This window comes from Abramis brama (assembly GCF_963993115.1).
Source record: "Abramis brama genome assembly, chromosome: 23".
NCBI classification, from domain to species: Eukaryota; Metazoa; Chordata; class Actinopteri; order Cypriniformes; family Leuciscidae; genus Abramis; species Abramis brama.
The window spans coordinates 17,982,565-18,007,895 of NC_139985.1; the positions used below are offsets into that span (position 1 = coordinate 17,982,565).

At 37.7% G+C, this 25,331-nt stretch overlaps 4 protein-coding genes across 4 annotated transcripts; 2 read left to right on the forward strand and 2 right to left on the reverse strand.

The window, feature by feature from the left end:
* Positions 1-135: 135 nt before the first annotated feature.
* Positions 136-3,592, reverse strand: lgsn (lengsin, lens protein with glutamine synthetase domain). Its single transcript, XM_084100997.1, has 4 exons — positions 3,453-3,592; positions 2,651-3,278; positions 2,362-2,528; positions 136-1,435 (listed from the first exon to the last, which is right to left on the reverse strand). Exons 1-4 carry the CDS (start codon positions 3,480-3,482, stop codon positions 248-250), a joined length of 2,013 nt encoding a protein of 670 aa, XP_083957123.1. The 5' UTR covers positions 3,483-3,592; the 3' UTR covers positions 136-247.
* Positions 3,593-6,341: 2,749 nt separating this feature from the next.
* LOC311074632 (uncharacterized protein) lies at positions 6,342-8,638 on the forward strand. Its single transcript, XM_084101357.1, has 2 exons — positions 6,342-6,495; positions 8,498-8,638. The coding sequence occupies exons 1-2, from the start codon at positions 6,457-6,459 to the stop codon at positions 8,591-8,593; spliced, it is 135 nt and encodes a 44-aa protein (XP_083957483.1). The 5' UTR covers positions 6,342-6,456; the 3' UTR covers positions 8,594-8,638.
* A 280-nt stretch (positions 8,639-8,918) lies between these two features.
* On the forward strand, positions 8,919-10,734 carry ptp4a1 (protein tyrosine phosphatase 4A1). The gene is made up of 5 exons (XM_084101356.1): positions 8,919-9,053; positions 9,203-9,295; positions 9,374-9,504; positions 9,601-9,675; positions 9,765-10,734. The coding sequence occupies exons 1-5, from the start codon at positions 8,949-8,951 to the stop codon at positions 9,880-9,882; spliced, it is 522 nt and encodes a 173-aa protein (XP_083957482.1). The 5' UTR covers positions 8,919-8,948; the 3' UTR covers positions 9,883-10,734.
* Positions 10,735-10,924: 190 nt separating this feature from the next.
* On the reverse strand, positions 10,925-24,662 carry col9a1a (collagen, type IX, alpha 1a). Its single transcript, XM_084101355.1, has 32 exons — positions 24,451-24,662; positions 23,851-23,925; positions 23,676-23,714; positions 23,527-23,589; positions 22,080-22,133; positions 21,864-21,899; positions 21,543-21,566; positions 21,380-21,433; positions 21,237-21,290; positions 21,095-21,127; positions 20,569-20,625; positions 20,423-20,476; positions 20,171-20,224; positions 19,977-20,030; positions 19,841-19,894; positions 19,606-19,659; positions 18,998-19,051; positions 18,864-18,917; positions 18,727-18,780; positions 18,570-18,614; positions 17,823-17,876; positions 17,687-17,740; positions 17,553-17,606; positions 15,260-15,331; positions 14,602-14,637; positions 14,221-14,265; positions 14,072-14,104; positions 12,549-12,695; positions 12,246-12,300; positions 11,954-12,142; positions 11,744-11,821; positions 10,925-11,605 (listed from the first exon to the last, which is right to left on the reverse strand). The coding sequence occupies exons 1-32, from the start codon at positions 24,523-24,525 to the stop codon at positions 11,400-11,402; spliced, it is 2,064 nt and encodes a 687-aa protein (XP_083957481.1). The 5' UTR covers positions 24,526-24,662; the 3' UTR covers positions 10,925-11,399.
* Between the last annotated feature and the right edge of the window lie 669 nt (positions 24,663-25,331).

Consider the following 25,331-nt stretch of genomic DNA (forward strand, 5'->3'; position numbering starts at 1 on the left):
GACAGGTCCAAACTCATCAGATTTGGAAAGTTTAAACTTCAAGTAGGTTATCTAAAAACAAGTCACTATTACTTCTGAAGTTTAAAGTTGAGACTATTCAGACACATTAACACTGTAAATAAAATCAGTCAGACATTGTGCTGATACCAGTCAGTTGTATGATTTTATTTTCAAGAAAGGTATTATCAGATGGTGATTAAATGTATTTTGTTTGTATGAAATGCACAAAATTGACCAAATCCAAAAGTTAAATAAAATACTCAAGTCCCTTGTTCTTGTCGGCATCCTGCTCTTGGGTCTCAATCTCTACACGCTTCATGGCAATAAAATACTGCACGAAAGGCTCTCCCAATGCATCACGAAACACGCTGTCCTCTGACAGAGCCTCTAAAGCATCATCCAGTTTAATAGGGATGGGGAACTCTTTCTGCTGAACTGGAGCTCTGCTTAGAACCTGTTCGGCATTGAGATTACGCCTAATACCGTCCAGTCCCGCTGCTATCGTGGCCGCCAACACGATGTAAGGGTTGGCCATTGCCGAACCCAGCTTGTTATCGATGTGCATCTCCCGTCCACCATGAACCTTCACGTTAAAGGAACAGCTGTTGTCGTTGCAGCCGCATGTGGCGTAAACATGGTTCTTGGAATCTTTCTTGCCTTGGGAAAGCTGATTTCGACAGCTGATCCCTGGAGCCAAGAGGCAGCTCAGAGCGGCTGAGTGCTGGAGAAGACCTGAGAGCCACTTCCTGCCGATCTCCGAAAGTTCCCCGTTGCCTGAGTGGAAGAGGCTTCTTCTGCCACTGGCATCCCAAAGGCTATGGGAGAGTAATCCTGAATTGTTGATATTTTCATCCGTGAAAAAGGTGGCGATATAGTCAAATTTCCTGGCCATCTCTTTGATTCCCGTTCGGAAGGTGAAAGCGTTGTCGGCGGCATGGATTCCAAACCTGGATTTAAAGCAAATCTCCATCTGTCCTGGTCCATTTGCAGATGAGAAGCTCTCAACATCAACTCCCATGTAGTACATCCCACTGATTAACTCCTGAAGGAAGGGTTGATCGTGGTTGCTCAACAGTGTGGTGGCAGGGAAGAAGACAGCTTTGGGTCCCACTCGTTCAGGGGCTCCGAAGATACAGCACTCATACGTGAAAGATGAGTGGAGTGAGAATCCCATGCTCTGGAGCTGACCGAGCATCTGCTTGGCTATGAGGCGAGGTGATGTTCGCAGTGGTACACCTGTGATTGTGCAGGGGTCACAGATAAGACGAGCGGTCTGGTCCGCCCAGGGGAGGATTTGGAATGTGGAGAGGTCTGGGACCAGGAGGACATCACTGCTGAAGTTGGCTGTGCTCTGATGATCAACTTCATCGACTTTGGGACTTAGGGTTAACTCCAGGTAGCTTCTCGGCATAGGGATGCCATATACAGCTTTTTCCTGTGGTGTCAATAATGATTATTTTTTAGTACTGATTCAGTATTTTCAAAAACACTTTATTACAAAGGGATACTAAACAGTCAAACTTATTACTAACATTAAACCTGCTATAAGCAAAGTTAGCCATCTTGCTGAGCCATCAACTTCACACCCTCTTCTCTCCAAAACCCTGCACTCTCAGCAAACCAAATCTCAGTAAACCCAAATGTGCAAATTGATAGATGACAGAGAGGTGCCTCCTAGTTTTCTTATTGGCTAACATGTGAGGGCCATGTTACATTTTTTTTTTTTTTTTTTTGCTTTTTACTGAGGACATGGCTGTCATTGAAACTTCTGTGATGGGGTTAGGGATGGACCTAAAAAATACTTTTTTTTTCGTATTAATCACATCTTACAAATTCATATGAAATTGACACTTTGTAAAATACCAACCCGATCTCAAGGCAATTCATACGTATTACGAGGTGGCTAATTCGTACGAATTCATACGACCTCACTTGTACGATTTTTGCTAAATCGTACATATTTTACAAGTTGCCCAGTTTGTATGAATTCGAATGAATTACCAACCCCTGACTCCGCCCCTAAACCTACCAATCACTGGGCTTTAGACAAATCATACAAATTTGTACGAGCAAGGTCGTACGAATTTGTATGAATTGGTCGTGAGATAGCTTTGAAAATATTTACATTTTCTAATGAGATTGTTGACTAAACCAGTACAAAAATATGCCAGGGTATCATTATGACAAAATACACTTATATTCAAGATATAATGTATGAAAATTATTGATCCCTTATACAGAGTTAATGTTTTACAGAAAAAAGTAAACAATAGAACAAAAACAGCATCTTAAGATTGTACCATAATATACCAACACACTTTCTACAGTACAGAATCAATAAGAGGTATTTAAAATATTTACATGAAAGAATCGAGCCGGAACGGTCTTGGATCGGGCTACGCCATGAAGATCGGTGGCCTCAAATCGAACAAAGATTATGTTTTCCCAGGCAATTTGCTGTTTTATTTTCTCAACGTCAGAAATGAAGCTTTGAGATGCAAAAGATTGTTCCTGTGAGCTCTCTTTGTCTGTTGGAAATATGAAATGATTGACAGAGGGGTGAAAGATGAGAAAGTTAAAATAAATGAGTTAAACTCAGACAACCATAAATATTCTCATAGAAGAAGATGACCCAAAGGCACATACTGACCTGAATGTGATGTGCCAGCTTCACCCCAGTGGGATGTCTCAACAGTGGGGGATTTCACACCAGAGGACCTGTCTGGGGGCCCATCAGTCCTTGAAGACCTGCCTGAATCCAAGTTAGAGCTTCCTTCTCTTAGTCTGGATGCTCTCCTAGCTTCTGAAATTGGCTTGAAGGTGCTGAAACTCTTAAAAGGCACTTGGTCTGGCTTACAGTCCACTCTTTGACCAGGAGGGTAGCTCCTTCTTTCATATTGCCCTTTTGCACTCAGTAAGGAGCTCTCGCACAACACGCTTTTCAGTTCATCCATTGTTTGTTTGGGGACACCACCCTCACTTGGCATGTAATATTGCACGTTCTCCCTTCTCCATCCATGCCTGTTGGCGTAGTCATCCTCTCTCTCGAAACCCTGGTACTGGGACTCACTGGAGACAGAGGGGCAACGTTGTGGAGGGCCAATGGAAATAAGGATGGGGTCATTTGTGGGGCCTGGAATTGGTACGTTTGATGGCACTATGGGTACAGATGTCCCTTTTCTGTCCCAGTTAGAGGAGGATAGATGCTTCTCTCTTAGATCTGCACTCTTCTTTCCTGCACTCATACTTCCTCCATCCACTTGGTCTGGAATGTTCTCCTGAAGATGAAATTTATGGCATTCAGACTGAATATAACTCACAATACAGTAACACATAATCAGATACCAAATTACCAAAGTATGATATACATACATCTTTATGTACACACTGCATTTAACAAAAAATATATAAGTAAAAAACAAAACAATAACTGCAAAGGTTTGAAGTTTTACCGTATCTTTGGTCTCCTCTGATTCTTGCATTATGATCGGTTTTTATGTGAATGTCTGGAAAGTCATAACCATCTCCCAATCGAAGTGACTCACACAACTGACTAACAGAGACTGAAACAAACCAGTCTGCTCCCTTTCTCCCCAACCATTTGCATGAACCGTCCAGTCTGTTCAGTCCCACTCATCTATTGTGAGCTTCTGCACATCAGCTGTTTTCAACAGCCCACAACACATCATTCATCAAATCTCTAGAAAGATGCAGTTGTTTGACTAAAGGTTATTTAACAGAATGTCAAAGCCATTGATTATAATGTGAACATAATTGAACATAGGCCTATCTTTGCACTGTTGTTGCCAAGTAAATTTGAACAAATAAATAAAAGGCATATTTCATGGCTACAAACAAAGATGTATTTTATTCTAGAAAATTATTAGATTAACTGATAAATAAACCAAGTCTTTGAAAAGGTCAGATGAAAACATTTATACAAGAATGTTAAATGTATAGATTATTGTACTAAATGAAGACAAGACAGAAATGTTTAGGTCCTAATCTTGTATTTTACAGTGAGCACCTTAGCTGTAGTTAAATATTGTAAATATATTGCACCTGGATCTTTATGTGTTTATTTTCAAATCAAGTTAGTTTGGACTGCTCCTAATTTTGTCATTGAGGCATTGCTAATAGCTCCTTTGTGATTAATTGTTCGTGATTTTCCTCATCGGAAGTGACTTTGGATATATGTGTCGGCTACATGAATAAAATAAGAGAATGAACTTTTATTATTAATAATACAAAGTTCTGTCATGAAAAACTAGATTGGGCAGGCTGATTGGTTCCTGTTGTATCCGTAGCCAATGAGCTCTCTGCTCAACCTTCAAATACTTGCTGTAGTAGTTGCAGTGCGCTTTCAGAAACCCTCCACCTTCCCCAGCTCCACCTGTATAGATCTGCTATGGGTAATTCATGTATGCTATATTATACAGCAGCAGCATGTCTTACTTGCTCACAGCAGCGTGTCATGTTTTGGCAGTAGCAAGTCCCGTACTTGCCCCTGCAGCCAGACGCGGCCTTACCTATGTTTCACCCGTTTCAATTGAAACAGGCCCCGCCCTCCAAGGGAGGCCCTAACAGACCAGCAAAATCCCATTCATTTTCTCCATAGGATATTGATTTTCAGCAATAATGTCTAAACCATCCAAGGTAGATTGACCACGAGCTACGAGGTTGTGAAACTAAAGTTTCTGCTCCTATAAAAGCCACAAGGTATGAAATCAACCTTGTTATTTGCGATCTTCTGGAGAAATACTACACTACCTACCCTGGAAAACCAGAGTTCTTGCCAGAGCACAAGTTGAATTTGCTCAGCGAGTTACTCTGGTGTCCAGTAATAATGCTCATTAAATATGCCCCTTGATCTGAGCTGCACCAATCACATCGGGTTATCTGATATAGGCGGGCCAGAGGCGAGCTAAACAGATGAAGACAGCGCTGTGATGTCGAAGTCATTAGTAAACATTGCAAGATGGCTATGGATGAATACCAGTTGTTTGAAACGGCTTTGGCCGCTACAATGAACGAGTTAGACTTGGCTTTTTATTTAAAACAGGAACAGAAGACGCCACTCGAATCGTTCCTTTGCAAGAAGGACGTTTTTGCTGTTTTGCCGACCGGATACGGTAAGAGTCTAATCTACCAGTTAGCTCCGCTGGTAGCTAAGCGTATGGGGTTTATTGTTGTGATTGGTCGTAGTGTTATCCAATTGCGTGCAGTGAGATTTTCAAATGCATGCTTGGTGCCGCCCAAGCACCAAGCATGACAATTTTCATTAGTCGACGCCAGACCATTAATCTTTTAGATTTAGGTCTGGATTTCCAGGCTACTACACTACCCACAATTCTAAGCAAAACACTGACGTCTCTGATTGGTCGAACTCGTGCCGCGGTTACCATGGCGACGTTTACCACCCTGAGAACGGCTTAAGCAATCTGAAGTATAATCGGTAGTTTATGTGTTTTATACCTTTGCCTTTTTTTGCTGTTAGGTTAAAATGTTATTTTGAGCAGGAAAATAATTTTAAGAGGAAATGAAACGTACCTATGTCAGTGGTACTGAAAAACTAAAGATATCGGACAACAAAAGAAAAGCTTTATTCAGTCTACCAAAAGTGACATCTTTGGTCCAGCATCTGTAACCCTACCGGCGACAGCAGCGGCTGAACCCCCGTCACAGGATGCTAACCAAAATACAGATTAACTGTCTTCAACTCAAACTGCTGGATAGGTATGTGGGTAGGGCCCCATATTAGTTATTGAAACGGGCCCCCAGATGCTTAAGGCCACCGTTGTCTGCAGCAGCAGCAGCAGCGTAGCAGATCTATTCTGCCAAGACCAAACATATCAACATTTTCACTCATTGCCATGCCAGAATTATTATTAGCCTATTATTAGCCTACAGGATGTTTAGAATATATATATATATATATATATATATATATATATATATATATATATATATATATATATATATATATTCTAAACATCCTGTAGGCTAATAATATATATATATATATATATATATATATATATATATATATATATATATAACATTTATTTAATAACATTTTAAATAAAAGTATTATTGATAATAATAATAATTATTATATTTTTTTAACAAATATAAGATCTGTTGTTGTATTACAATTGCAGGATATGTTTAAAGTATTAATATAATTAAATAGGGTGAATTCATGTAATTTGGGACCCTTTTTGCCATTGAGGTGACTGGGAAAAAGTGTCCCAATCAACCTGAATGATAATAAAATGATGTATGTGTAAACTGTGTGTATGGTAAGTGAGTCAGGCTGTTGTGTGCTGTAGAGTGTGTAGTTGGGTGCGGTTTCTTGAGTCCAGCTGTAACCGGTTACCGGAGACTCTCTCTCATCACATACACGGCAGCGCTGTATGGTCAAACACCACAACAAATATTCTCCGGAGCGGCTTTATGATTAAGCTACAATCTTCAATGAGTAAGCATATTCCAGTAAGTGAAGCCTTTCAACATATATACATTTAATTGTTTTTGCGGATTCGGGGTTTATTTTTGTGAAATATGGTCGTAATCTCGATCTATTGTGAGCTAATTGACACTAGACCAAAACAGATTTTGTTGTCGAGCACAGTTTATATATACATTAATACATGTGTTTTATTATGTATTAACTATCTACAAATCTAAAACCTTGTGTATGTGATTATAAATATTAGATTGCATCGCTATAATGTCGTCTTGGTGACGATGTTAGCTTCGGTTAGCCTCACAGCTAACTTAGGCTAACGTTACATCAGTGAGAGAAACCAGAACGACATTTCGGTCTTTTATTTGTCGTTAATCGATTACATTAAAATTAATCAAAGTAAGTAACTAAGCTGGGAAGATAATGTGTGTTGTGTTGTTGTTGGAAATTAAGGTAACCTGTGAGATTTTTGCCCCATTGCTAATATTAGCCGAGAGGAAGTCTTTGTGTCGATCAATTAGCATATGTTGATGATGTTTTGGATATGATGATTTTGTTGATGTTTTGGACAATTCATCGGTTGTACAATTCAAACATTTCTCCGCATTTCAAACCTTGACCGGTTTTCTACATCATAATCTGCATTTGGTCATTTTAATGGTCTCGTTTGGGGCCTTTACACTTGATTTCCATAAAGTCACGCTTAAAAATAACCCAACCAAACATCGGTGCCTTTCATTTGATTGACATGTAGATTTGGGTTACGAATACATGAGGCTTGTTGCGTCTTTTTAAAGTGGTTTGCTAAAGAGGCTTAGTATCTGGTAATCCCAAAGAGCTGACGAGACACGTGTGTGTGTCCTCACGAGACTGACATGAAGATTTCAGCCTTCCCAGAAAACGCATCCCATCGGAACCGGTCTTCTCTGATGACCCACATGCTGCTCGTTGACTCATCTCTGAGTCATGTGTTTATGGAAATGAGAGGGATATGGTTGATTTTTAAAGCCGACACGAAGACACTGTTTCAGTTCTTTACGCTATAGGGATGCATGAGTATTTTTGTGTTCATGAGTGTATCAGTTTCAGATTCTAAACTTATGATTGGTCAATACAGAGTGTCAGCATTGATCCAAAATCATATCCAATCAACTTGTCTGAAAATCTCTGGGTTTATATTTGATTAATATAGAATGTACATGCACTAGATGACATGGTTCTAAACATAAATTTCATGACTTGTAAATGTAAACATTTTGTTTTCTGTGGTTGTGGTTTTGCCACAAATTACTTAATCTTAAATAACTTCTGTAGGCTATAATTTCTAGTAATTATGGTGCTTTTAAATGTGATGTTTTTTAATGTTTTTGAAAAGTCTCTTATGCTCATCAAGCCTACATTTATTTGATCAAAAAATACAGAAAAAACAGTAATATTGTGAGAAATTATTAAAATTTAAAATTGTTTTATTTTATTTTAATATACTTGAAAATGGAATTTATTTCTGTGGTGCAAAGCTGAATCAGCATCATTACTCATTACTGATCCTTCAGAAATAATTCTGATATGCTGAATTATCAATGTTGGAAACAGTTGTGCTGCTTAATTTTTTTTTTTTTTTGGAGCCTGTTTATTTTCAGGATTCATTGATGAATAAAAAAGAACAGTATATATATTCTAAAATGTATTTTGGTTATTTTATAATTACATTTAGGCTAACATTTTGTATGTGTGTGTATATAGGCTAGGCTATACAGTAGTCAACATTTGAAGTGGATCAAAACCTTTAATCAAAGTTATCCATGAGTTTTGAACAACACCCGTTTTTGTCTTAGGGCAACTTGAACTTTTTTGATCCACTTCAAATGTTGACTACTATATATACACACACACACACACACACACAAACTGGACAAGCAGAAAGCCGAAAAACATCTTACTGTTGACGCTTTATGAATGAAGGAATGAAAATGTTAAATGAAGTCCTGTTTCCTGACCGCTTGTGCTTCTGTTCTTGTGTCCTTGCAGCAGTTCTGTGGTGTTTTGGGTCACACATTTATGGAGTTTCTGAAGGGCAGTGGGGACTACTGCCAGGCTCAGCACGGCGTTTATGCAGAGAAGTGAACGGCTAGCCTCGCTACCTCATCAGAAGAGAGACTTGTGTTACAGTTTTAACGTTGGCGGTATCGGGCTTGGAGAGCAGGTGTCCACAGCGGTCGGCGGTTCTGGATGGGGTAAAAAAAGTCTCTTGAAGTGCACTGCCCTTGCCGGCCCTACGTCTTCACTCTCACCAGAGAACCAGCCTCGTTTTCTTTAGTTTTTTGGTTGTCTCCCTATTTTTTTTATTTTTTTTTATTCTCTTAATCCTGCCCACCTCTTTTCTCCGAATTGTATTCGCCAGATTTTCTGTTGTTACAGGAGAGAGTTTCTCCCACTTTTCTTTAAGATTTTCAAGCTGTTTTATTTTGAAAAGTCCAAAATGGCTCGTATGAATAGACCTGCCCCAGTGGAGATCACTTACAAAAACATGAGATTCCTCATTACCCACAACCCCACTAATGCCACGCTTCACAAGTTCATTGAGGTGAGTGCTGGTTTAAATGGCTTGAACACACTTAAAGTGTTGTTTTGGATAGATGATAATAAAAAGCTCATAATAAGGGTCTATTACAATTGCTTATAATTACAGTAACAGCAAAATATCACTTATATGACATCCATCCCATCCATTAGGAACTGAAGAAATATGGTGTGACGACGGTTGTTAGAGTGTGTGAGGCCACGTATGACGCGAACCTGGTTGTTAAAGAAGGCATTCAGGTTCTGGTACGTCCGTATGAACCAATTCACTTAAATGAAAATTAATCATCTCTGGTCATGTTTTAACACCGTTTTTTGTTGCAGGATTGGCCGTTTGACGATGGAGCTCCTCCCTCTAACCAGATCGTTGATGATTGGCTGAATCTTCTTCGGCTCAAGTTTAGGGAGGAGCCAGGCTGCTGCATTGCCGTACATTGCGTAGCAGGCCTTGGAAGGTAGTTTCATAGGTTTCAAGATATCATTGCTTGCATCATAAGGTGTAAACATGGGGTAAAATGTGTTTTGAGCTATGCATGTTTTCTTTCCCATAGAGCCCCAGTGCTGGTTGCCCTGGCCCTGATTGAGTGCGGGATGAAATACGAGGACGCTGTTCAGTTCATACGACAGTGAGTTAACGTTGTACTTGTGAAAATATTATAATGATAGTCAGCGCGTGATCTCCATTTTTAAAGAGAAATGTTTATTTTAATTCCAGAAAGCGCCGTGGAGCATTTAACAGCAAGCAGCTCTTCTATTTGGAAAAATATCATCCCAAAATGCGTCTTCGATTCAAGGACTCCAACGGCCACCGCACCAACTGCTGCATTCAGTAAAAGCTTGCGCATCAGCCTTTCTCAAATGTGTAATGGAAATTTGTATCTAGCATAAGTAGTTTGTTCTCTTAATTGGTAAGTGTGAAAATGCCGTTACAAAAATGAAGCTTATTTCGTTACAAGTGTCCCGCTCCCTCCTCTTTGTTTTATGTATTTTCCTGTGGAGAGCCTCTGTCAGCAAGGTGAAGTGCTTGTTTGAACTTGAGCTTGGTGTTTTGCGATGAAGTTTATATTGGATGGTGAACATGGTCAAATCCCACCTCTGCCAAACACACAGTATGCTTTATAATCTAAATGGTTTAATTAAAAAAAAATTGTTTAATGCATTTTTTGTTATTGATATGATTTTTAGTCTATCTGTAATAAATGCCTGCCTCCAAAAAGATCTAAAATAAATGCCTTATTACAGCAGAAAGATGCCGTCTGGTGGAGCAGTTCTCAATGGCATTTGGAGAGGTTTCTCGATGTCCTTTGTTGAAAAAAGAAAAAAATCAGGAAGAAAGAAAAAAGAAAAAAAATAGAGGAAAATAAAAATTCTTTATATAAATATATTGAAGGTTGGGGTACTAGTTTTTGTTGTTTATCCAAACTTCGTTTACCTATTACTGCCATGTCAATAGTGTGATGTTTGTGTTTTGGCTTAAACTGGACCTCAATGTCTGCGGTATTTTTATGCCTTTTTATTTGATGTGCGTAACTTAATATTTCGATAATTGATTTATGTATGGTATTTGAATATGTGTACTGTTAAATCTCTTATTTATATCAGTGGATATGTGTTTTATCATAGCGAGAGACAAGTTGCTACAAGTTCGCCAATTTGAGAGTACAATAAAGATACACTGAAGGAAATATTGTCTCTTTGAAGCCTGATTTTCAATTAATAACATGCAGCACTTTATCAAAATTCTTTTATTTTCCTCCATTTTCACAACTGCAGGTGTCACAGCAATCCTTTCTACAATAAATAAAGAATATAGAAAATTCCTAGATATTTTTAAACAGCCCCACTGCAAAGAACCACAAACATTTTCACAAAATCTGAGAATGTCAAGGTTAAAACAACCTGAAAACGATTTAATAAAATGCTTGCAAATTATTTCTAACTGAATGCAATATTGACAAATTTACAACGTTTGGACCCCCTGCGATATAAAAAGTTTTAACAGTCTTCAATGTGTAAGTTGACTAGGTTGTGATGGCATGATTTGAACACTGTATGCATCCTAAATAATAGTATATTCAAATTATTTTGCAAGCTATAATTGCATTATTTATGGGGAAATTTAGGTTTATTTTGATTCTTAATAGAAATATTAGACCTATACAAAAGTGTCAGTCTGAATGAGACTGGGAACCGGATCCAACTTCACACTTGTGTTTGATAAGTACAATCACACCTGCATATACCATCGACACAGAAATCTCCTCGTAGAGGGAGTCACTCCATTAGTCTCTCAAGTTTCCCTGTCCAGAGACGCTGGGCTCTGATGTGTGGCTCGCTGATGTCTGTCAGCTCATAGACCGTCTGGTCCCTTCATGTTGGAATCTTTGATGGACCGCGGATCTGGAACTACTTGAAGCACGCACTGAGATGACTCGCAGTATCCGTTCAGGCCGGGGGGACCGGGTGGTCCCGGCACACCTGGCATTCCAGGAACACCTGCTGGTCCTCTGAGGCCGTCACGACCATTACTGCCATATGCTGGATTACCAGGCTCACCTGAGAACAGGTGGAAGAACACATGGAGAAACAGGCCAGAGGTCAGAGGCATGATATTTACAGATTTGCCAAGATCATTTAACGCACCATGATGAATTAAATTATGGATATTAGATCAGATGTTGGCCTTGCTCTTACCTGGGAGCCCTGGTGGTCCAGGTATACCTTTAGACCCCTCCAATGTGGGCCCTCTATCTCCCCTGTCACCTTGGTCACCTAAATCAAGAGGAACATAACAGTGGACTTAGGGCTCTCAACTGTTTGATGGCCCAAAAATGAGTCCCAGTTGCATTCTGGTCACAGATGTTACAAAATCAGCTTCAGAAGTTGAATACTGTCTCTTCGTACCTTTGGGCCCTTTCCTCCCCAGATGACCTGGGGGCCCTTTGAGACCTGGCAGTCCTCTGCTTCCAGGATGCCCAGGGAAGCCATTGTCTCCAGCAGGCCCTGTAGGGCCAGGAGGACCAGGAGGACCTGGCAACCCAGAGATGCCCGACTCAGGCCTCGTCAGACTGGCTGCCAACTGGGCAAGCTGTCCTGTGAGGAAAAACGAAAATGTCAAAAACAATCGAAGAACAAGGATTTAACAATGAGTTGAGCCTCCATTTGTAAATATCTGTTTGGATATCAAAATACTGACCATGCAAAACCCTCATGCAGACCTGCTTGATGTGTTCATCTGTTGGTGCTCGGCCCTAGAGGAGAATTATGTGGACACTATTAATATTTCAAGTATTTTCCTGTTATTGTTCCTCGCTGACTGGATGTAAAAAGGGCTTTGGTGGAAAAATCCCTTTAGAACTTGACAAAATCACATTGAGGTAAAATTCCTGATGGTCTGCCAACCATATAATGAGTTTAGTACAGTGAAATCTAATTCGAATGACAGATACAATAAACTTTGATTAAGCCGTCAATATTAAGATGATTAAAACAGGCGTACTGGTCGTCCCTGTGTCCCAGCCAGTCCAGGTACCCCTCTGTCTCCTTGCATGCCTCTTGGACCAGGCTCTCCTGGTGGGCCTTCGGGTCCTTGTTGGCCACGTCCACCTTCTGGGCCTTTATTTCCTGCGTCCCCTGGTTTTCCAGTCTGAGCACAACAAAAGATAAATTCTGACTCATTTTCAAGAAGGCCAACGTAGAATTTTGTACACTTTTCTCATTTTATGGATTGAAAATCTGGAAATATGGACTCCCTGTGAACGTCTACTTTGACCTGCTCTCAAACACTGCAGCTCTATCTGAGCCCTGGAAGAGTTTGGTTCGTACTCTCGAAAAGTCGAGAGGATGTTATTTTCTGCACTGGAAAAGCAAAATCCATTTTGCATGCACTTACACATGAAAAGGACTCGGGCTCAAATTAATATGGTACAAACCGACCATCGTTAGGGTTCGTATTACTACATGTGCTGTGGAATCCTCCGGAGCTGAAATTCAGATATATTTAGTTTCCGACGAACTGTAAAGCGGTAGACCAGTCACAACAGACTGGGCCAACTGACCAATCAGAGCAGAGTAGGCTTTCAGAAAGTAACGGTTTATAGAGACCGGATTTAACTGTTTCAGACACTGTGATAAAAGATGTGATGCTACAATGTATATTATGAGAAAATTAAAGTGTTTTTTGACCTTGGATGCTTGTAAACCTATTGTAGGAGACCTTTCAAAACAAAATGAAAATTGATTATTATTTTTTTCAATTAACGTTAATTTTATTTCAAGAAACAGAAACATTTTTGTTATGGTTTTAACTCTTTCCCAGCCATAGACGCAAATTTCCGTCATTTATGAGACAACACTTCCCCGCCACTGACGGAATTTTCCGGCTTCCTGTGTTTTCACTGTTATACGATAGGGGGAGCTATTACGCATCTTCTAAAAGAGTACTGAATCTCTTGATCAAAAGACATGTGAAAAAGAAGCAGAAACAACCGATATCATATGTAAGCAGATGCATATGTAAACTAACGTGATTATCAATATTTAACAGCATATAAATCAAAACTGCCTAATGTTACTGAATGACATGTCAACCCAGGACGAGCTATAGGACTGTTGAAGCCTTGGGGGTGTTTATGGACTCGATCTACTCCATCTATGTTTTAAACATCGTTCTCACCTGATCTCAGCTTTTTGCTCAAAATGTTGCTTTTTATTTATGTGTATTTATGTGGGTAAGTACCAACATTGTGTTAATAAAAAAAAGAATGCATAAAGCTAGAATAAAACTTTTTTGTTGTTTAAAAAAAGCAGAGGGTCTGTTCTTTATTTGACATATTGCATGTTCAGATATTCATACAACAAAATATTGGGGGCCATGCAACTTTTGTGAAAATGATCAAAAATGCTGGCGCTGGCTGGCAACTTTTTTCAAAAACGCTGGCGGGGAAAGAGATTCACTATAATAACCCTGGAGGACAGTCCTAGAGATCTCAACAATAACATCACTTCTGAAAGCAAACTCACCGATCCTTTCTCGCCTGGCTCGCCCTCATCACCCTGGGAAAATAAATGGACATGGAGTTTTAGATCAGCAAGGGGGTCATGACCAGTGTCTGAATGCATAACCAATACATTCTGTGACATAATTAAATATCTGTGCTGTTTTTACTTACAACATCTCCTTTGTATCCTGGTGTTCCCTCTTCACCAGATGGTCCCTAAACAAACATGCATTAAAATAGGTCTAGTTTAGATCTAATTATTTATATTAACTATTAAAAAAAAACCTATACTTCTTCACTGTAAAAAATATTGTTGGTTTAACTTAAAAAAGTTAGCTGGTTGCCTTAATATTGAGTTCATTGAAATTAAAAATGTAAGTTAATAAAATGGAGATTGGATTAATAAATAGACACTCAAAATATTACGTTATCTGAACCACATTAATTATCTAAGTTGATTTGACAAAAGAAAAAAAGTTGCAATAACAAATCATTAAAATATATATATTTTTAAAGTGTATAGAATAATAATAATAAAAAAAGTTAGCTTACTTGCTCTCCTTTTGGACCAGTGAGACCAACAGCGCCCTGAAGAATTATAAAGATAAGATTGTGCTTTTAATAGTAATTGTAACACATATGATCCTAACTACCCTAAACATGACTATGTAAAATATAATGATTTTGATTGGTTGTCATTTATTCATTTTGCCAGCTTGTTTCTGAGAGAATGTTACAAAGAAAATTTCAGTTTTAAAGTTCTGCGATAAAGTGAATAACAATTTTACTTCATATAACCAATAACAAAGCTTGTCTGTGATTCAGAAGACACATGACCTCACCACATTACATATTTAATTCAGAAAGTGAATTAAACATTTAATTTACATTATATTTAATATAAAATATACAAGAATTTAGCATTTTTAATCCAATTTTGTCTAAAAATTAAATTTTGGCAGCCTGATCAAATGAGTAAAGAAATAGATGTCAAAAGTTGATTTTACTTTCAAAATTGCATTATGGGATGCAATACCCAGTGCATTTAATGTACTGTATACTGCACATTTTAGCCATTGTTTAAATATATTTCTATGCATATATAATTTGATGCAGAAAAGTATATAAATAGAGTGATAGTATGTTATTAGTAATGTTAGAATGCTATTCTGTATTGATTAGCGGACAGAAACTGCTTTTGAAATCCTACCCTGTCGCCTTTCTGCCCAATGAAGCCAGCGGGCCCTGGGAGACCAGGGAGGCCCGGATCTCCTTTAGCTCCCTGTAGGATACATAAACACACAGACACACATAAAATAAATACAAATTCATGAACACTACACGGCCTGTGCCTGTAGCTTCCTTACAAACCACATCTGCGCTAAAAAAAACAGAGTCGGCAGCTCGGTGAGCAGGGTGCTGGTGGGGCACGTAAGGTGTGTGGATGGATGTGGACTATGATTAAGCCTGATGCCCTTCGCCGGCTGCTTGAAGGAATGCCTGTAAGACAGAGGGTTCATTCAAGCCCCCCTTCCTGCTCTGAATATCCCCTTACCAAAGAAAATACCCCCAGCTTCTAGGCCTCAAATGACAACAGGCCATTCATGCCCCTACCAGCCGATTACTGTACTAAAGCACTCCAGCACTTTCTAAGGAGATTGTGTTTCGGTTAGCAGCACTATTAAGCTCCTCGGCATGAGAGTAAGCACATAGGACAGGAATCTGAGAACTAAGACCAAGAGGAACATGTCTCTGATTGTGTTATATTTGTTGTGGGACATCTAAACAGTGTTGTAGTACAAGTTTAAATGCACAAGTCGTTGGGTCCCAATATAGTTCCCTACACTACAGGCAAAAACATTGCTTTTTCATGCACTAGTCAATTGTGAGACATTTGCATAACATGTTTTTAAGACTTGTGGAAAGAAACGTCCAAAACTACACTTTTAAGTGTTAACTTTATTGCATCTTATCTATTTATAACAATTGCAAGACGTCTTTAAAGATCTTTTCCCTCTATTTTTTTTTTTTTTTCACTTCAGTAGCACGTACATACACTAAATGTGACAGTTTTATCCCCATCTATTATGTAAAGGTTTTTACAGAGGTGTTTGTTCATATATCATTTGCCTGAGTTTATATGTTTTTATGTTATTCCTAAAAACATGGCGAAAATTTATTTTATTCTGGCTGCTGACAGTATTTTCTGATTTTTGGAGTAATAAAAAGAGATATCCTAGATCCCCTCAGTAAAACATTTGACTCTAATATGTCAACAAAATGACAAAAGTATTTTGAACCTGGCTTTATCCCGTGTTCGGACTGTATGTAAATTACAGCATATTTAATTACATAATATAAACATAACATAACATTTAAGAAAAATTGTAATACAAAGCATGTTTGCAATTCTTAATGTAATCAGTCAACTGGGGAAGTGTGATATCTATTAGTGAAATTTCTTACCTTATTCACCTGGGGTATTTTGCCTTAAATTATTAAAATATATCAGAACTAATAATATAGAGCTTATGTCTCAATGTATACTGCAATATAACTTTCTAGAGTGCTTGTTAAAATAAGATTAAAAGTGTTAATTCAAGTTGAAGTGATTTCAAACTGTAATGTGCACTGTTATTTGAAGTATTATTTTGGTCTGTCCCAAATGGTTACCTCAGCCCTCACTATCCTCTTAAACACTTTGCCCAAACAGGCTGTTGGGTAATATGCTGTGAAGTCCACACACTGAGGATGTAAGGACCTAAAATAAAACCTAAAATGACAAATGGACAACCTACAGTCTTGTGGATTTCAGAGATGTAAAGGCAGCAAAACTGGACGTCCACATCAAGTATGCCATTTGGAACAGGACCTTTGAGAGTTTAGGGGGGTGGTGGTGGGGACGGGATGTTATCCTTGGAATTTCTGTTGGAATCCACTTACATGTGTCTTATTTGTCATCTTTTAATGTTTTCACTTCATCCTTCACCTCTTTCTGTACATTTTCGCCATTCCTTTGTAGCTCCATCCCAGCTAACAGGGAACTGTCTCAGAACTTTGGTTAACGTTTTTCAAGGTTCTCTCAAAGTTATGAACAAACGTTCTTCCAGTAACGTTTATAAAACATTCGTTCAAAAGTTATCTGGTCTTTAATAATGTTCTCAAAACATTGGCACAAAATTTTTATTTATTCATCATTCATGGAACGTTTTATCTTTTAGTTGGACGTTCGTCTATCGTTTTTTTAATGCTAGTTGTTTAGCATTCAAAAGTAACGTTCCCATAATTTTTGGAAAATTATCATGGAATGTTCCTTTAACATTCACATAACCAATAATGGGAACGTTAGCAAAACGTTCTTAGAACATATTTTTGTTAGTGGCGAGGCTATTCTCAGTGCTCATGAAGCTTCATCTAAGAGTGTTATTGTCTAAATGTCCTATTGCGTCTTTTATAGTTATATAATATAAGTTTCGATTAAATTGTGGTTCCTGATTACTCACCCTCGCACCTGGCAAGCCTGCAGGCCCATCTGGACCTCTTACTCCTCTCTCACCCTGGAGAAAAAGAGAGAACATTATAGAAGTGACACATTTCTTTATATAACACTATATGATGTAAGAGGAAATATACTCACTGGCCCACCTCTTGCCCCGACTGGTCCCACTTCTCCCTGCTGACCACGTTCACCCTGAAATCAAAACACCAGAAGATGTTCATCCATCCACATGGGCCTGTAGGCTGAGGCGAACAAATGGATAAACGGGACTCACTGTTTTCCCATTATTTCCAATCAGACCTGCCACACCTGGATCACCAGTGTTTCCCTGGAGCAAAGACAACACAGGTTATCCTTCCTGCTAATGGACACAAACTCATAATTTACAGCACTTCAATGAGAATTATATCATAAATGAGTTAACATAATTATTATGAATAAATTAGCTACATTACCGTTCAATAGTTTTTGTCACTTATTGTCACTTAAAGTCACATATGCTCATCTAGGCTGCATTTATTTGATCAAAAATATAGTAAAACATTAATTTTGTGAAATTCTATTGTTAAATAACTGTTTTCTATTTGAATATATTGTAAAATACAATTTATTCATGTGATGCATTTTCAGCATCATTACTCCAGTCTTCAGTGTCACATGATCCTTCAGAAATCATTCTAATGTGCTGATTTGGTGATTATTATTAATGTTGAAAACAGTTGTGCTGCTTCATTTTTTGTGTGGAAACCATGATACATTTTATTGAGGATTCTTTAATGAGTTGAACATTTAAAAGGACAGCATATTTTTGTGAAATAGAATGTTTTGGTAACAGTGTAAATGTATTTACTGTCACTTTTGATCAATTCAATGCATCCTTGCTGAATAAAAGTATTAATTTATGTATAAAAAACCCCAAACTTTAAACAGAAGTTTTTCTCAGCACACATTTAAAACAGGAATCTATCTTGGATAAATCAAACGGAGACACACTCTAACAATTCACACTTGAATTACCTACTTTTACACCCATGTGGCCTTTTCCTCCTGAAATTCCTGGCAAACCCTGGAGGAAAATAAATCAATAATCAATAATGCAAACTATTCCCGGTAATCTCACAAGCAGATATCACTGCATACTAGTTGCATTTTGAAAAGGGGTCAAGGATCATACGCACTGGAAATCCCTGAAATCCAGCGTCACCAGGTGAGCCAACTTTCCCAGGAAGACCCTAAAACGATAAGAGACATATGCAGTTAAATTCACTTCACGAATAAAGCTGACAAATCTGCATGCACAAATTAAAGTCATTACCTTGACTGCAGGCAGTCCTGGAATACCGTCACGAGCATCAACTGCAGGCAAACCCTACACCACATAAACGTTCTATTCATTTTTTTTTTCATTTGATGGTATAATAGGTCACTTTAGCAGCACAGGTGACTTACAGCCTCTCCTTTCGGTCCAGGTAGACCCATAAGTCCCAGCAACCCCAGAGGTCCCTAGAAAGAAGTCACATTATATATTATTACAGTAAATCAAAAAGTTATTAGAACTTCTTAGTGTAAAAGCCCATTCACACCAAGGACGATAACAGTAACGATAAAGATATAGTTAATAACTGTAACAATAACGATAAAGATACTGTAGAGTTGTAAAAAAAATTCTAAATTTTACAACAGCAGAGTCCACACCACAACTATAACGATAACACAAATCTTAGAAATCACTTTCAGAAGGATTTATTTTTTCATCTGATGAACGATAAAAACATTGACAGCCAATCAGAATTAATTCAGAATCATGTCGAGTATTTAAAGCGACAGGCGAAAAAATGTCATTGCATGCTTAGAATATACAGAACCATGTCGTCTGCTTGTGTGGATGGTAATAACTATATTATAGTTATCTTTATAGTTATTCTTGGTGTGAACGGGCCTTAAAGGGACAGTTCACTCAAAAATGAAAATTCTGTCATCATTTACTCACTCTCAGGTTGTTATGGCAATATAAATATAATGTATATGTGTTGTTTTGTAGCTGTGTGAAGACTCACCTTAGCTCCTTTTGGTCCAGTCTCACCTACTTTTCCTCTTTGGCCCCGATCACCCTTTAAAAATCAAATACAATATAAATCTATAGGTTTTAATTCCTGTGTTCATTTACAAAAACAAATCAAGCAGATAAATGGCAAGAATACTAATGCATATTTTGAAATGAGGTTAAAGGCCAAACCTTTGTAGTGCATTTTTATAGGATAAAAATTACATCATTTTGATTTTGCCACTTACAGGAGCACCCTGAATACCCTGAGAGCCCAGGTCGCCAACATTCCCACGAACTCCCTAATGGAGAAGAATATGCAGTTGGTAATTTCAAAACATATCCTTGTTATTGTATTAGATATGAAGACTTTTTGACACTCACCCTGTCCCCTTTAGGGCCCATCATCCCTGTGATTCCTCTCAAACCCTGCGGACCCTACAGTAACAAAACAAGCGTCACACTGAACAGGAACACATGGGTGGAAAAGATACAAACAAACATCATATGAACTATAAGTATATAGTATATCAGATAACATCAGTAAAAAATATTAGATAAGTAATATCTTTTTTTACAGGTAATCCTTGTGCACCCGTCTCTCCAGGTGCTCCCTGGTCTCCTTCTTCTCCCTGTAAGAAATCAATAAAATTACACACCTAGACATGATCTTGTCTAGCTTAATTATTTTAACAATTATGTATTTATGAGCCACCATAAATTAAAAGGTCATTTGCCCACATTTGCGCTACAAAAAATAACTCATAATAATAATTTTAATAAATAATTTCCCTAATTGTTCAAAAGAACTTCATTTATGCAACTGTCACCTTATGTCCTTGCCTTCCTGGTTCACCTGATTCACCTTTGACACCTTTGTGACCCTAAGGTTGAAAAACAACACCATTGTGTGTTAGACATCCTTGTGTTTGGCTGGAAGTGTATATTAATTGAAATAATGTCATTTAAAAGGCACCTTCATGCCAGGGAGACCTGTGTAACCATTCAGGCCAGAAGTACAGGCATTTGGACACTAAAAAGCATAACAAAGACAAATCAATTAGTAGAAACATTGATGTATACGAGTGATTGATCCATTAAAATTAAGAGTACTTATCTATTTTAAAACATTTATCACATAGATCAAGATAAACAAAGATCAAAGTCAATTTTGGCATGAAGTGTGATGCTGCAGAATTTTTATATAGTGTGTGATGGGTCATCATAGTGGACATAAAGTTTTTCCTAACTGAAGAATCACTCAGAAATATAAGAGTCTTAACATGTGATGGCAGTTTTGTTGGAGCAATTGAGAAAGTAACCAAGCAGCTGAATTCATTTTAACATCAAATTCAACATCTTCAACCAAAACAGATATAGAACAGCAAATATGTGTTAGATTAGCAAATAGAAGATTGCTGAGTTTCTGTTTCCTGAAATCTGAGGAGCAAACACTAGATTTAGTGCAAAGGTAACCCGATATGAGACTTGAGGATACATACCAACTCCTTCCCATCCCAGACTCCAGGAGGGCCCTATGGATAGAAGGAATATACTTTTAACAATTCTGTTTTTATAGCCATATATGCATCATGGACGTGAGTGAATGTTCATAAAGATCTCATTCTCAACATTAATACTTACTCTGGGCCCTGGCAGTCCTTGCGCACCAACAGGACCTCTCAGTCCCCGACTTCCCTTTAAAGCAGAACCAGAGACAGACACTTCAAATTATTATTCAACTACTTTATGTTAATTTATTGTAATAATGGAGTAACATTACATACAGGAGGTCCAACTTTGCCCAGCTCTCCAGGTAATCCATCTTCCCCATCAGCACCCTTCGGTAAAAAAAGAAAACAATAAAGGAGCCGATAACAACAGAAAAAAGTATCAGCAAATCCCACCATTAAAAAATGATAATAATTAAATCAAATATTAAGCACTTACAGCTTCACCATCCTCGCCAACACCCTGTTAACAAAGTACCAGATGTGCAATGATGTGAACTTAGCATCAGCTCAGTACAGCCTTGTATCATTACATCACTGTATGGGCTAGAAGGTAAACTTGATCAATGACCGACTGCCTGCAACAGTTCAAAGTGTGTACAGCCATCTTATAATGGGAGGTCGCTGTTTAAACAGATATATCTATTCATAATAACAAACTAATGGAAGAGAAATCCCTATTAATATCCGATTATTCTAGTAGCACACTGAAATTACACGAGACCGATCAGTGTGAAGAGAATTTGAATCATTTACTTACAGGGGCTCCTCTTAGTCCTGGCTCACCCGGTTCACCCTAATAAAGAATAAACATCAAACCATAGGATCTTTTAATGATTAACATTTAGAACTTATGTAATTGAAGCATCAGTCATAATACAGCCATTCACAAAAAAAGACCTAGTACTTTCAATTTCAAATATATGTGAGAAAAAGTGGAATAATAAATAAAGCGTATTATTAAGTGGAAACTTACTTTCTGTCCAGGAGGGCCAACAGGGCCAGCTACACCACGGGGCCCAGTCAAACCCTTAGAAAGACAAAACCATTTATGATCATAGATTTCACTATAACTCACTGCAGATCCGATCTGACAACAGCTGAACTAACGGTAATGTGATACCGCAGGATTGCAGGGCTAATTATTTATGCTTATTTAATATTTGTATTAAATTAATTGCATTTTTCACACAAAAAAAAACTCTCACAAACTGACAATAAAATGATAACCACTTTTTAAACCAATCAGAAATGGCATTTACTTTTCTCCTGACTTTGACAAATATCAAACCCTGCCCACATTTTCTCTAATATATACATATTAGAGAAAATGTGTAGATAACTTTAGACCACAGTAGACCACTGCAGATGCCTGTGTTCAACACTTCATTACAGGGAACAGGGAACATCTCTCCAAAATGATAGCCACCAAAAACAATTTCATTTTTAAATGGAATTATGCATAAAGAATGGTTTAGTATGAATGTATTTTTTTCCCTTTGCATCAGTAATACCAACATTTTATGCTATCTACAATTTTATATATATATATATATATATATATATATAAACATACATACATACATACATACATACATATACTGTAAATTTACTTAAATATATTGAAAAGTTTTTTTTTTTTCAAAGTAATGCTAACATGATATGCTACAATATCAAGCAACCTACAATATAACATCTGTATGTTAAATTAATGCTAACATAATAAATTTTTATGGACAAAAAACTCTTTCTTAATCAGTATTTTTGTCTTGTTTTTCAGGAAACTTTTAAAAAATATATATATTTAAACAAGATAAAATCACTTAATTAAATTAAAACTGAAGATATTAAAAGATATTAAAAACGTGTCTTTCTTCATGCGTTAATTAAACCAGAAAATATATCTGCCAGTGGTGTATGAAAAATAAACTTAACCCATGATATAGTCACTGAAAACACGCATCATAAACAAGCCTGCTTCTAAAGTAATCTTATTTTAAGGATGTTTGGATGTTTTTACTGAAAAACAAGAGTAAAAAACTGATAAAGAAATTGATTTGTGTTGTGTTAAGCCTTTCAAATGACTTAAAAAACTATGAAGCTCAGAGGAGTCACAAAGGAATAGGTGTTCTTCGGTTTAATGCTCAGCTTCATCAGTAATAGTACACATTTCTGCTCCTGTGGCTTCATACTTACACAAAAAGGTCTCTGTCTCCACCAGGAAGCTAATATGGGTCTCTCTCTGCTCTCTCTCTTTCCTCTCTTCTCCAATCCTTTTTTCCATCTAGGAATTTTTTTTTTTAGTACTCAGACCCCTCCAATGCAAACTACACTTGCTCTGATGGTGCCAGTGTTACTTAGAAAAGAAAAGCTGATTTTATCTCGGTTTCCAGATTTTAACAAAAATAAAGAACAATACTCACATCCGCTCCAGGTTTTCCCGGAAGGCCATTTAATCCATCTTTGCCATTGTCCCCATCAAGGCCCTGCCGAATTAATCAGATTAATGGATTGTAGAATATAATTTCAGCTATGCGTACTCATTTGTTTCTTGAAAAAGATTAATACTCACTGGGGGGCCATCCGGGCCGGGGCCAGGACCCCTCTCACCCTAAATCATACAAAATACAAAAAAAGGAGACATTATTCATGGCTACAAAACATACCTTGTGTATAGTATGAGGACAGACCTTTAATTTGTTTCTGAGAAATCAGAGTGTAAGCAAAATAATCGATATGTGACTCACATCAATGCCGTCAACTCCAGAAAACCCAGGAAGCCCTGGAGGTCCAGGCGGCCCTCTTGGACCAACTGGCCCCCTCTAAAAACAAACAAAAAAAACATGAAACAAACCACCACTTACTCAAAATTTATCCTGAAATAATTTTTTTTTAAAAGTCCTAAAAACAATGAAGTCATTGTATGTGCGCCTGATGCTGAGGTATCACACTGGCTTTCCTCTTATCCTGGGAAAGTGAAAACAGCTGTGCACACCTGGACCAATTTACAGAAAATACCTTCCATATGTCAAGTAATGTTCTGGCTGTCAGATACTTGCAAATTCAGATCATATTAATAAAGAAGCTTGGCATTAAGTAATATAAGACAAACAGTTCAGAAAATGTGCACCGTTTGTGAAAAATGTATTTGCTGCTTTAGTAGACTAAATATTATTTAATAATTTCACATCAAAACACACATTCCTTTTCTGCCTATATTTAATGTTTTTGTCTCTATGTTTAAATATTCAAATATTTTAAGAGCCATACAGAGACTCACTCAACCCATGGACCCAAAACACCCACACAGTCCATCTCTACTGCTAAAGAAATCCCTTGTTTCCTACCTGTGCAGAGATGACCAGGACTAACTGCAGTAAAATCAGCAGCACGGGCGCGCGGAGAGTCCCGGCGTGCGCCATAGTCACCCCCGATGACTTGAAGGAGGCAAAATAGTCCTTTTTAGGAGGTTTGTTGGGGTTCACGGGTTTTCTATCAATATTCCCCAACTAAACCACACCATCTACCAGTCTCTCGATGCAGTATTAAAAAGTCATGCTTATTCATGAGCCGTGTTGGGAACTTGAAGGTGATTGGATATGAGTTCAAAGGTTTGTGTAAAATGGGCGTGGCTCAAGCTCCGGGTACCTGGGTACCGTTCGTAAACAATACATCCTATGAATCAGATGTATCCTAGATTTAGATCGGATTCGGTGTTAGTAAGTTTCAAAAAATGTAGCCTACCAGGCTGTCAGTATTTCTAAGGTTCAAAAAATGAATATGGTAACAACCGTCTCCGCCGAGATTTCAATGTAAAACTTTATGTTTTATGCATAGGAAACTTGGTATTAGTGACCACCATCTAAAAAGAAATTCACCTAACTTTTATCTAAAAAAAATATTCTTAATCTTTTTGAACGAGATCCCATATATTATGGTGGAGATTATATTTTTTTGTACGGGACAATAAAATAAATAGAATATTTGCATCAGTCTTTTCCTGATTTTTCTTAAAATATAAATAACCGTCTAAGGTAAATAAATAAAATAAAATAAAATAAAATAAAATAAAATACTTTAACGACTGTAATGTGGTTACTGTGATATGGTCTCCCAAACACCAGATGGAGCTGTAACTTTTAATTGAAGTGCTTTCTTACTCGGTTATCTTTTTATTTTGAAAACGGAACCGCCGCCGTTGTCCTGGTACTGTGAAGACAACAACTAT

Coding starts and splice junctions, on each gene's coding strand:
- lgsn (XM_084100997.1), bottom strand. CDS start 3,482: ATGCAAGAATCAGAGGAGACCAAAGATACG. Junction 3,279..3,452: donor CAGAGGAGACCAAAGATACG/GTAAAACTTCAA, acceptor TTTCATCTTCAG/GAGAACATTCCAGACCAAGT. Junction 2,529..2,650: donor AGCTGGCACATCACATTCAG/GTCAGTATGTGC, acceptor TATTTCCAACAG/ACAAAGAGAGCTCACAGGAA.
- LOC311074632 (XM_084101357.1), top strand. CDS start 6,457: ATGATTAAGCTACAATCTTCAATGAGTAAGCATATTCCA. Junction 6,496..8,497: donor CAATGAGTAAGCATATTCCA/GTAAGTGAAGCC, acceptor GTGTCCTTGCAG/CAGTTCTGTGGTGTTTTGGG.
- ptp4a1 (XM_084101356.1), top strand. CDS start 8,949: ATGGCTCGTATGAATAGACCTGCCCCAGTGGAGATCACTTACAAAAAC. Junction 9,505..9,600: donor TGCGTAGCAGGCCTTGGAAG/GTAGTTTCATAG, acceptor TCTTTCCCATAG/AGCCCCAGTGCTGGTTGCCC. Junction 9,676..9,764: donor GCTGTTCAGTTCATACGACA/GTGAGTTAACGT, acceptor TTTTAATTCCAG/AAAGCGCCGTGGAGCATTTA.
- col9a1a (XM_084101355.1), bottom strand. CDS start 24,525: ATGGCGCACGCCGGGACTCTCCGCGCGCCCGTGCTGCTGATTTTACTG. Junction 20,477..20,568: donor CAGGTCTCCCTGGCATGAAG/GTGCCTTTTAAA, acceptor TTTCAACCTTAG/GGTCACAAAGGTGTCAAAGG. Junction 14,266..14,601: donor CTGGTCCAAAAGGAGAGCAA/GTAAGCTAACTT, acceptor ATGTTTGTTTAG/GGACCATCTGGTGAAGAGGG.